Source organism: Megalops cyprinoides, chromosome 13, assembly GCF_013368585.1.
Source record: "Megalops cyprinoides isolate fMegCyp1 chromosome 13, fMegCyp1.pri, whole genome shotgun sequence".
Taxonomy (NCBI): Eukaryota; Metazoa; Chordata; class Actinopteri; order Elopiformes; family Megalopidae; genus Megalops; species Megalops cyprinoides.
In genome coordinates, this window is record NC_050595.1 from 13,412,736 (window position 1) to 13,425,842 (window position 13,107).

The window sequence follows — 13,107 nt, forward strand, 5'->3', positions numbered from 1 at the left end:
GAACTGACATTGTAATGTTGTCAAAAAATTAAGCATTGGCATAAGGTTGGGTCTGAGGTTTTATTTAGCGTAGTCATAAGGTTAGTCATTTTTAACAGCTCAAGCAATGCTTTAGCTCCTCCATTCGTTCTGCCACAGCATGTCACACAGATGTTTGTTTCGACTAATTTTAAAAACGGTACTCATTTATCCAATAGAACTCCCCACTGCAAATTATAATGCAATGGCCAGCCTAAAAAGGTGACCTTCACTTTGGACTGGCTTTCTGCATAAAGTGGAATTCACAAAACCATTTTAATATTTTATTTTTTGCTGAAAGAAATACGATTAATTTTTCCAAAATATCTGACATATTAAATGTTTACTTTGGACTGAAATGTGTCTGGTCATAGCTCAAGGGAAATATTTAAAGGCATAATCTAACATGGCTTTTGAATTTGCACAAATATCATGAGAGATTTTCTGGGACCAAAAGACCCCAGTTTAGTTGAGTGTGTGATTACATGATCATTAAAATCTTTTTTGGCTCTGACTGAAAGTTTCACACTCCTCTTCAGTCACTTTTTATCCAGTGCATGACCTGTACTGTTATAAATTAATCTTCAACTTGTAAGTGTATCAATGTATTGCAACTGTAAGCAGTGTAACACAAAATAGTTTCAGAATAAGCTATGAACTTCATGTCTCTATTATACTACCTGCCACTCTAATATAGAACATTTTTGGAGGTCTCAGTCAGGCAATTACTCAAATATGAGCATATTTTCTCTATCCTCAAAGCTTTATTGATTCACTACACAGATGGGCTCACTGATGACCACACCCATATGATTAGATATTTGAATTGGCCCTGAATACTGGAGTTGATTTCAGTATTTTTGCACAGTATAGGCAATGTGCTATTTGTGGAGATCACTCAATTTTCCCTCAACTTCAGCTGTTAATAATTGATAATACTCTGAAATGTCTATCTGTTGCAGCCCAGTTTCCTCTCAAGTTAGCTCAGTTTTATTATCTGTATAGACAAAGGTGACTTGTGCATGAAATTTATCTTTGATTTCCTCAAGAAGACTGAGTGCAAACTGAGTCCACTTTTTTTCTTACTACTGTTTGATATGTTCCCCACACTCTTCAGAGCAAATTTGTCATTTAATATCCTACTATATGTTATTTTAAGGCATTCTATTAGGACATATCTCCCTTTCAAATAAAGCACTCAACTACTGTTGCTCCAGGTGAATTCTCTTCTACTGCTTGGCAGGAGTTAGTTGTAATGGTAAAGAGCAGGGCTTACAACCCCAAGGCTGCTGGTTCAATTCCAAAGTGAGGTAGTGCAGTAGTACCTTTGGAAAAGGTATTTAACCCCAATTCCCTCAGTAAACATATCCCACTATATAAATGGATAAAGTGTAAAAAATGTAAGGTATCCAAGTTGCTCTCGTTAAGAGCAATGCAATGGTGAAATTGTTACTCCATTACATTATATGCAAAATGAGGTTTATATGAAATGTACTCTGATGCAATCTATGACAATTTCTTTGTCAAGAATGCTGTACAAAACATTTTAGTAATGAGGGGCTTGTAAGGTTTTTAAAAAATGCAAGTTGCTCCAATAAAGGCATTTATGGGCCAGTAGAGAACAATGTCTGTGCCACCCCCCCCCCCCCCCTTCATAATAACCACTTTAACTCACTGTAGCAATAGTGATGCTGAACTGTATCTGATGCAATTTCATATGCAACTGAAGACTTCTAACATGCAGTGGTGCTAAATTTAAGACTACCTATCTCCGTAAACGATCCCACTGCATGTATTACAGAAAATAAGGGTTTTAACTCAAGTCGTCAGTGACAAAATTCCTCATTTAGCTCATTCCTCATTCCACATACTTGCATTAAGCCTAGAGCAATTAAACAGATTTGGCTTGCTAGCCAACGACTGGCTTCTCACTCCCTTCCTCACACACATACAATGACAATTATCTGGTCTGAAATGGAGCGGATTGAATGCAAGTTTCCTATTGTCACATAACATGCAGGAATGCTGAAGCAAGGTGAACCTCCAATACACTTGCTCACACACATTTTTCATACTACAAGTCACATGGTGGACTTAAATGGAATGGGTGCTCATTGGAGGATAGGCATTACTCCACTAATGTCATCTGAGCAACTCACAGTCACCTGATGAATCAAAGAGTGTCTGAGAGTGATGAGATGGTCATTGTTAGCAAATCCTGAAGCCAATTTCAAACGTAGGCTGTAGGACTCAGCCTGCACTCAAGATGAACTCCTTGCTGACTGAGAAACGTGTGTGACTGTATTTCATTTTTTTCTTTGAACCGGTGAAAAAAGTCTTGTCTCTGCTGCAAGACCGGAGTGAGTTTTAGTGGTGGCTGCCATGTATTACCCATTGGCACTGGATCTTTTGGTCCTTGGATGAGGTGCGCAGTATAAAAACAAGTCTTCAACCCATAGCCTGCACCAGACTATGGTTTTCATCTAAATTACTGTAAGGGATTACCCAAGCCTTCTTCTGGAGGGTTACAGTTCAGTTTTTTTTTTTCATTATATACAGTAGCTCTTTATAACTAATAATTAGCAGGCTCTTCATTAAGGATTTGTCATTTGAAAAATATGAGAAAAAAAGTAAGATAGATAATTTTGTAATGATAATTACTGTAACCAGTTTCCTTGGTTTGACAGTATAATACTGCAAATAAATGATACATTTACAGGCTGGGCTTTTCTAATTTTGAGATGAATAACTTGGGAATGTGTACTGAAGCACTTATTTTCATGTCCTTATAGATAAATTTCCTGAAGACAGAGATGGAGAGGAAAAGCAAAATCATCAAGGACTTGCAGCAAGAGGTGAGGTCTTCTCCACTCATTGCCATCTATGTTGTCTATAACCCCTTATTTTATAACCCCAGTGCCACCCCCATCCAGAACTTGCCAGTCTGACTATCATTGGTTATTTCACTATAGTATGCACACAGTATAGTACAAGAACATATGCACAACAACAGTTATCCATCAGTACATATTAATTTTATACTGTTAAAAATGGATATATGGATATGGAGTTCCTCTCAGGACAAGGGATGAATGCATTGTTCATGCTTGTCTTCTCCCTATTGCAGTAATGAGTGAATAGGCCATGGACATTTACTTGCAATATTAAAGAAATACTGAAATATTGATGGATACCATATAGGTGGAGATTATCTCTACAGTATTATTCAGCATGAGCGCACAGTCTAACCTCAAGGCCAGCAAACTGATCTGATACTATTTGTGCCAGGTTAGCAATTTGTTGTTTGTGACCTCCTCCCTTCCTCAGTATTTAATTAGTGGACTTGACTGTAAATTGGAACTGTACACCTTCATTTGCCTTGCCTATTTTACATTTTTATTCCTTCTTTCATTAGTTGTAAATATATGCAAAGGATGCTACTTTTGTTATGGAGGGGCTCTCTTTAACAAGCTGTATTTAACACTGGCATTTTACAGGGTCAGGTAATGATGCAGGGAATCTGTTCTTGACACTTTGTCCCACTTTTCGGCAGCCTTTCACAGCTGGGCCTCACAGATAGGAGGGTACACAGGACTGGAATACAAAAGAATAGCATCATTTTGCACATTAACAGCCCCTATTATGCACCTACAGCAGTGTAACTAAATCAGTTACATGGCAACTGTATTGTATTTATTTACTTACTTGTACTTATATAACCCATACACAAAATAAATGAGGTAAAGCTGATTGTGAAACTTATGTTGGTCATGAAAATGTTGCATACATTCAACAAATCAAAAGTTAAGTATCTGGTAGGTATTCCCTTAGTCTTTTTTTGCTTGCCTCAGACCTGGGCTTACAGTCCAGCTAGGTTTAGACGTGTTGTTGTAGCTCATACTGTGCAGTCTGAAACTTTCATTAGGTCATAGTCATGTATCTTAGTTACAGTGTGATGTTAAAGAGTTTTCAATGGTACACAACTTTCAGCAAAGCCTTCTACAATTATTTCATGAAAGGCTTCACATCAATTGCGTAGCTCTAGTAAAACATCCTTTCCAAGATTAGGCATATGGTTCAGAGTGTAGTGAGGAATTATTTTAAGTGCCACTTGACTGTATACAAAAACGCCTTGTCAGGCTATTTTTTAAACCCTGTTTGAACGCTGCTCTGTTTGTATATTAGATTAATGTAGATTTGGGCTCGCATGAGGTAAAACATAAACCATTGCTTGCATTGAAAGGCACATGCACTCTAAGTGCTTAATCATTTATAAGACTTCTAGAAGTCACCAATTAAAAGTACAACTTATTTATGCTGAATATGGTATGTTAAATGTCTTAAATGATACTACATAAAAGACTCTGGATGTTCATCCAGTGAGGTTATAATGGTCCAATGAAATTGTTTTAAGTCATTAATTTATGAGTTTTAGATGATTTTTAGATCATCTAAAGATTTCAGATTTTCAAAGACTTCAGATTTCCAATGTTTTTTTTTTTTTTAATGACTGCATTGTGCCTGCAGGTCTTCTATATATATCACTATATAGGTTTTCTAAGTATATATAGCACTCCACATATTGTGCGCTCCGCATACTGTGCCGGAAACCAGAATGGCTTCATACAGCTAGGAATAGAAACAGATTTGGCATGGCTTCCACACCCAAGCCCCACACAAAGCGTGTGATATTTGCAAACAATAAAAACTTGCATTGTATTCACTTCCACCCTGCTGCTCGACTGCTGGTTTTAATTTGACTTCTGTCGCACCACTTGCCGATTTATGCTCTACTAGGATAGATGTCCGTTCAGTACTCATGGACCAATCCATGGACCCACCAAGCTACTTGGGCTATGCAGTTCTTGGATGGACACACCATGCAACAATTAAATGTACCATAAATGAACTGTTGCAGGCAAATTTTAGTTCAGAGGCAATATGTCATAGGGCTAGAAGCAAAGCAGTGGATGTAGAGCAACAATTTAATTTCAGGTACGTTTCTCATTTGAGATGAACTCTGATTCTTATTTTATTAATAGCCTCTTTACATTGAACAAGGCTTAGTCTAGAATGACAATAGAAGATACAAGATTCTTTGATCAATAAGTTAACCAGCAAGCTAATGAGTCTAAGGTCCCTTTTGGTCATAATTTCCAGCAGAGTTGATGGTGTTTAAATTAATTAAGATTGTTACCCGTTGTCATAGCATATTGTGAACGAGTATTATTTAATTCCATTTAGCATTTAGCAAGACTGTAATTAGATGAATAGGAAGTCTGTTTCTAGGGTTGGTGTACTGCCAAAGCCCTCAGGGGACAGGAGGCAGCAGCTGAGACACAGTGAGGGAATAACAGCCTGAATACTGAACAAGCAGGACAATGTCAGCTAACATTACCTTACCTTACTCCAAATCATGTCATATACCACAAATATAACCCCATCCTCACAGCAATACATTTAGAAGGAAACATGAGGGAAATTATTCAGATTATGCTGAGATGCTTTCAAACGATGAAGAGTTAAGTTAAGAGTTAATATATGGATAGCTTAGCTTATATTCCTCTATATTTATATTCTTTCTTTCTTCTCAGAACAAAAGCCTGAAGAACAAACTCCTGTCTGGCAACAAGCTGTGTGGCATTCATGCAGAGGAGGTAAGGGCATTTTTTCCCTCTGAATGGAACAGTTGGAGACAAAGACACTGTAACGGGTTTCAACATTCATAGCCCCACACACACAAAGTGAGTGAAACTGATATAATAACTATGACCTGGTCACAGCATTTATTATTATTATTCTTGGAACAGAGCTTGGTACCGAAATTATAAAATGCTAAAAATGGAGAGAGAATTTAAGATACTTAACTCTACAGAAATTAACTAAAAATATAAAAGCAGCAATTGTCTTGAACTAATAGCTCGAGAAAAATCTGCGATGCAAAAATATTAGGGTTCATTTCCAAATTTGTAATGCAATAAACTGCACACTCCATTCACTTCAAAATATTTCCTTTACCAGATGCACATGGGTAATATCAATCAACTCCATCTCATTTACAGCGGTGAAATGCATTGAAATTGTGAGGCCTTTTCCTTCACAGATCAATTTCTACCGAATTAGGCATGTTTGGGCTGCGATGCGGGACATCAGTTGCAGAGAATCTGGTTGTAACTCTTACTGTTCCTTTGTGCTTCCAGGATGAAAAACAATGCTTATGATTTCACATCTGACTCTCACTGCTTCCCATTTATACAGCTAGATGATTTAATGCATTGTTGTGCTGCCTAGTGCTTTATCCCCTATAGCACATACTGCCCAGTTCTTCCAATCTTCTTTTCTCTGATCTCTACCTGGAAGGGCTTGCATGATAATGTTTGTTATGGGTAATGTAATGCGATTTCCACCTCTGTTTGACAACTGATAAGATTTTTTTTGGTCTGTAACACAGACACATTTCTTTGCCTTGAAATGACTTTCAGAGGTGCAGCACGCACAGATTTATGCCAGTAGACATCTAATGATGAAAAGTGTTCAATTAAGGACTCAATGAGCAAAGGCAATTATCTACTCACTTGCAACAAAAAAGACGTATGGACACGGAGCCTCCAGGACTACTACTGCTATTACTTGTATCATTTCATTCCATTATAAGCGGCATATGGAGGGGTGTGGAGACAGACACATTGACTGACTGAGTGATAATGTGTGTAGGCAGTACATAAGTGTGGAGAAACAAAGTAACCTCTCTATGCGCTAAGGTCTCAATCCAGTTTAATAGTGTTTGGGGTTCTCCTTAACACTGATTAGAAAATGTAAGTACAGATGCCTCTTTTTAATATAGTGCATTCAAGGAAACCCTATCATAAAGAGGATCATTAGGAAACGAATCCTATTTCTCATAGATGTAGTGGGAGAGGGTTAGATACTTGGGCTCCAAAATAGGATTTAAAAAATATATATATATTAATAGGATCCTATTTGTAGAATATGGGCTAGAAATAGGATTTTTCATGAAAAAAGATGAGAAACACTGGTTTAAGTCAAATATTCATAAGATATTACTACAATGTTTTGTATATTTGAATATAAGTACGCTTTAAAAACTGTATCAGTTTTCAGTACTGGGACATGCACTGCATCATGGTTCAGGAATGACAGGACAGGGAAAACGGCAAGAGGAAACTCATGGTCTCTTGGCTGGTTTAATTACAGGCCAAGTGACTTAGTGCATGCAAAGCATTACAATAAATCTTCTTCGGCTCCCCCTCATGGACTCGTTGAATAATTTAAAAAAAAGAGTAAACAACAAACTTTTCTTGTACAAGCTTTTCACTACCACCACTATGGCCATTTCTTATTAAAGCAATGAAGACAATGAGATTAAGAAGTGGTACTTGCTTAAATGTGTTCTTACAAATTAAGGCCAAGTTTGCATTGTCATGAGACTGCATAGAGGCATGAGTTTAAAAACGATCAAGAGTGAAAATATCTACATATGAAAAAAATAGAGATTTACAGAAACATACAGAAAACAGCTACTCTTCAAAATCATTGAGTGTCAAAATGCAAAAGGTCAGTGGGCAGGCAGCAAAGAGTCTGAGACAGCTAACATACAGAGAGGCCATTTCAGGGAGGAATGAGTCAGCATGACACTCTACCAGCATGACACTTTGATTGAGGAGGGGGTGGAACTTTAAACCCTGACAATAAGAGTGGGATTATGAATCTGCTGGCATAAATTTTGACCGAACGCAGACTTCTCGTCAGACAGTCTGCTCTTTATCATGGTTCTTGACAAAGGGGAGATCTTCTGACTGTCGAAATTCAGTTATCATGCAGGGCATTATTCAAAGCCAAACCCAACCATCTTCCTCTCTATGTCAGAGGCAGACACTATACGTAGACAGGAGCTGGGAGATTGTTGTAACTATAATTTAATTAAAATGACTAGATAGATCGATAGACAGACAGACAGACAAACAAACTATCTAAATAAATAAACCTATGTTGAACTTTAATGCTTGTAAAAGACAGGGAATTCATGAAATTTCCTCTGCACTAAACTCAGTTTATGCCCTGCTAAGGCTTTTGAGTGAGCTGATCTGATACATCCTGTGGTGCCTTTGCTACATTGGATTACTTCACACATCATGTACTCACCACTAGGCAGATTGCTGAAGACTGAATATATGTTTCTGCAGAAGAATAAATAAAATAACCATTTTAATATTTCCTTATTATAAATACTATACATACAGACAGTTGTTGCCACATGAAAATTTCTAATTATGTGTAATCTGTTACAAGAACATTGAGTCACTACATAGGAACATAGTGGGCCAATTTTACACACCCAGATTTATCCTACTCCTTGAATGAAAATAACTCACAATTTTTAATGGATATTTTCAGTATGTAGACCAGGGGTAGGCTTAATCTGGGTCTGAGAACTTGGCCCAATGAGATATTCATAAAACTTCATTTTATTCAAAGATGTTGAATTCCGTATCAAACTTGCCCTTGAAAGGAGCTGTTGTTTACTCTGTTGTGCTTTGTCTATCATGCCAAGAATGGTGCATTCAAGCATGACAGCTATCTCTATTTTATTGCCAGTTTGAAAAGGCAGGTGGTAAATTTATCATGGTGGTTAAACTTTAAATAACCCCAAATATTCTTGTATGCCTAAAAACTGGAAGGTCTGTTTTCATTGAATTCTGATTTAAGTTAAACCTGAAAGCATATTCATACATTTATACCTACGACTACATACCTTTACATTGTATGGTCATATTGGACCTTTTCTTTCTTCTTAAAATGGACACTCAAGCTATTAATTTAGATGACTGGCTATTTCTCCACAAAACATTCAGTGGAAAGCAATGTTTTTGTTTTTTTTTTTCCATGAGAAAATAAGGGAAAACCATTAAATTATCACGTCCCAAAGTTTCTGGGATTTTATAAGTAGAAACCGTCCTGACCTAAACAACGCTACAAATTTCAAAAATAAGTTCACTAACAACAAGGTGCACTTCAGGTTTGATATATATAGGTTTCTACAAGTGAGAGTTGTAAATCTTTGGATAATACCATGCATTGAGAAATCAGATTTATGTTTGTTTTTTATTTATTTTTCATCTGGTATATGCATTTCACTATATGAATTGTGCTTCATTTTTTGCTCTGGTGTGACCATTTAGGAATCTTATAATGGAATTATTTCTGTTTCATGTTGTGATGCTTACTCCAGGTCTACATGTATAATTTCGAATAGAAATTTAATTGTTTAATCTATTTAGTAGACAGTAACAATACAAATAATTGGTAAATTGTATGTAGCAACTAATGATTAAGTGCTTGTAGGAACCTAATCTAATACGTACGTGGTTATTTCCTTTATTCCTCTGTGGATCTTATACAAGGACATCATGTACATCATTGCATGTTTCTTTTTGAGCATCATTAACAAACACCCCTTTTGTCCCTTTGCTGACAAGGGACAATCACAAGTGCCAAGTGAATGTATCCAAGTAACTAATGCTGACCAGCATTGGTAACAATATCAGCATTTAAATCCAATCTTGATGTTTAATCGACTACTTATCATTGGTAATAAGGGATACCCTTTTTCACTGTAATAAGAGCTAGCCATCTGACTACATAGCTGATCGAGTTGAATCCACCAATGTTATTGTTAAATAAGGGCGAGTGAGGTTACATTTCACAACAGCGTGTAAAAATTAAAATCTTTTGCCAGTGTTCATAAAAACATTTCACATCTGCATAAACTGAAGGGTTTAATATATTTTTTTTTAAATCAAAAAGCTAACTTTTTCACAGCTTACTTTCAATCATTGTTGAAACGACAGGTTTCTGTAGCATTGCACTTTGCTGTTAGGGGTGAAGTTCATCCATCTGGCAGTCTTCCCAGTAGTGAATACAAGTTGTGTGAAGTAACTCAATGCAGCTGAAGTATCACAGAATGCATCAAGGTGGTGTGCCAATAAGCCTTAGTAGTACATGAGTTGATTTTACTGCAGAGTTGGTTTCATGAAGTTCTCATCTTGGAGCTTTTGCTAGCATAAAACTTGAACTTTTTAGTGTATTTCAGATGTTTCTACCCAGACAGTGATTTGACTAAAAAGCTAGCAATAATGCTACAAGTTGCAAAGAAACTAGGCTTACCACAAGGTCAAGCTTATTTATCATATTTAGTAGTGAAGGTTTTGGAACCTTGTGGCTCCAGCCAATCTCCCAAGAGCAGTATGAAATAAAAGTAGGTTCTCTCTGTGTAGAGAAGGTGGCCACTTCTCTCATAAATGAGCCAAAAACAAAATGTTAAAAACAAACAAATTTATATTAAATATTCAAACAGACAAAGAAACTAGCCTATACAAGCCAGTAGCAAGGACAAAGTGAGCCTTCCCTGCTCCCCAGCCACACCTGTATTTAATCACCTTTCAATTAGTCAAGTGTGCCTCGTTACTCAATAGGCTGGCTGCCCAAACAAATTGCCAACATGTGCACATAATTACAAATGATTGGCACAATTGACAATTTACAATTAGCATTTATTCCAAGGAAAGAGGTGGTGAAGGCTCTCCTTCACACTCTGCATTAAAAATGTAAGAGTACTATAGTATTGAGTATTGGTACAGCTGCACTTTAAGGAAAGTATAAATTGTAAATTGTGAAAGGTAGCAGCACTGGCTCAAGGGATGCCAGTAGAGGAATGAATTCTGTAGGCTTAAGGTTTTTATTTATTTATTTATTTTCTCACCCTGGCACTTGAATTGAAAACTGAGCATTAAGTTTAATTGCTATACTGCGTCATCTTCCTGTACTCAACATAGGGGGGCAAATGTTCAACTTTTGATAGTTGACATTTTTGATATGTGTGTTCTGTCATTTTTTTTTCTTAACTGGTACATACTTTCATGTTGTGTGAATATTATGCAATTTCTTGGATTTTTCGTAAGTGAGATTGTGTTGACTTCTGTGTATTGCACCCACAAATTTTATATTTTTGACATGTAAAAAAATAAAAATAAATACAAACAAATAAAAATCTGTCAATAAATAATATCAATATTACTTTGCACTCCACAATATCAGTGAGTAGCTTGATTAAAAGAGTTTACAGTACTTTTTTTTTTTTTGCTTGCCTGGGAACAGTCAAAACAAGACGGGGAGAAAACGCTTCTGACATTTTATCTTACCCAGCATTTTTGATAAAGTGCTTCAAAGCCCATTAGGCCAGCCCCAGTGGGATGGCATCCTCGGCCTCTCAGTTCACTTCAAAAGGCAGCCACTTCTGCTCTCCCTTGCAGAGCTTGCTGATGGGTGTCCTGAGGTGATGGCCAGGGACGGCTGGATGTCGAATGTGTGGCAGTGAGAGCGGGACTTTTGTCAGTGGGCAGGGAGCCAGCATGTCACCGCCGCTGCATTATGTGTGCGTTGTGCTTAATTGGAGGAGAGAATTTTCATTTTCCTGTGCTGCAAAGGTCTCTCCTGTGTGCTGGAGCCATACCCAGTAAGAGCTGACAACAGAGCTCTCCACTACGGCCTTAAATGTCCCACTATGTGATCTCAAACCAATTTCTGTATTCAAATAATCTGACGCACATTTCCTTATCTTCCCCTTGCAGTCCAAAAAAATCCAGGCTCAACTGAAAGAGCTCCGGTACGGGAAAAAGGATTTGATTTTCAAGGTAAGGGGAAAGCTTCTTTCTTCCTTTTTCTGAAATAATTTCCATCATCACACTTCATTGAACAGCCTCCCTCGAATGTAAGGTGGTTTTCATGCCGATGTCCACCGTTGACATGCGCTTCCTCACTCTCATAGATGCATGGCTCCACTTGCTCAAAAGGAGTCCTGGGGAATTCAGCAAGTTTGCTACATTAGCTGAGGTTGTTTTACCACACACCGTACACACCATGAGGACATGGCAATGAACTGATAATATGTATGATGGAGAGTGAAGCATGGCAAATACCACAGAATCCCAACCTCTGAACCAAGACATGACAACCTAAGATGAAAATGGCCCAAACAGTACACAGTAAAGTGTTTTTTTCACAGACTGTTCTGTTTTGTGGCTGTTTCTTTGTGGTTAATATAATGACCTATACCCGTCTTTGAGAGAAGTTTGTCCATTGAATACATTTACTCACAACGGTTATAATGAGCTTAGGTTTTCCAGGAAAAATAATGACTGTTGGTGTTGTAATCATTTGCCCTGTTTGTCAGTTGTGTCTTCTTTAAATTGGCAGATAGGACACTGATATTGGCACATCGCTACCACCCAGAAAGTCTTTGTCATGGTATCTACAATTGTGAGACAGAGGAGGAAGCTGAAGTATAAAAAACACTGATCATGATCAAGGACACAATGTTAAATGTATAATAGACAACAAAAGCACAAAGTGCCTCAGTTTTCTGATTTGATTTACCATGTGTAGATCTCTATAACCAGCTAAAGGGAGAGAACAATAGCTTATTATAGTTCCCTCAAAAAACATGCAATCCTGTCATATGCGTAACATTAAAGCAAACAAACTGTGGAAATTTATTTGCTCAATGGATTTCAATGCTTGATCCTGACTTTGCATTAACTCACTAGAAGAGCAGGTTTTAAAATGTATAGAAATGAATTTAATAATTTAAACCCTTACATCGTTGGTGGGAATAGTCAAAGTAGTACGTACATTAGGTTGTAACAATGTCAAACATCAGTGTCACCTCATGGGGAAATCTCCATAATTTGCATTTCATCAGGTCAGATGGAAAACCACTTTTTCGACCATATGTGAGTAATATATTATCCACTGACCTTTTTTGCAAATATGCTCAGGGAGTGGGTGGAAACAGTGCTAGTGAACTATTTTCAGTACTCTTAAGACATTTGGTATAGAGAAATACACAAACAAAAACCTTTGTATGTCAAATCAACTTTTCTTAGGGCAACTTAAATCACATGCCTTTTCTATGACATTGTTAGTTGACTTCCTTCTTGTGGAAAAATAACAGCCATCAATGATTATTTTACACATAATATCTGAAACAGATGCTGCAGGCATCTCTAGGTG

The 13,107-nt window shown here is 37.1% G+C and overlaps 1 protein-coding gene across 2 annotated transcripts in view; it reads left to right on the forward strand.

Annotated features, from left to right (window-relative positions):
- Positions 1 to 13,107, forward strand: part of luzp2 (leucine zipper protein 2) — a 126,987-nt gene that overhangs the window by 92,957 nt on the left and 20,923 nt on the right. For both annotated transcript variants that reach the window (XM_036543697.1, XM_036543698.1), the window contains exons 5-7: positions 2,811 to 2,873; positions 5,613 to 5,675; positions 11,667 to 11,729. In XM_036543697.1, the coding sequence (XP_036399590.1) occupies positions 2,811 to 2,873; positions 5,613 to 5,675; positions 11,667 to 11,729 (189 nt within the window). The remainder of the gene's footprint in view (positions 1 to 2,810; positions 2,874 to 5,612; positions 5,676 to 11,666; positions 11,730 to 13,107) is intronic.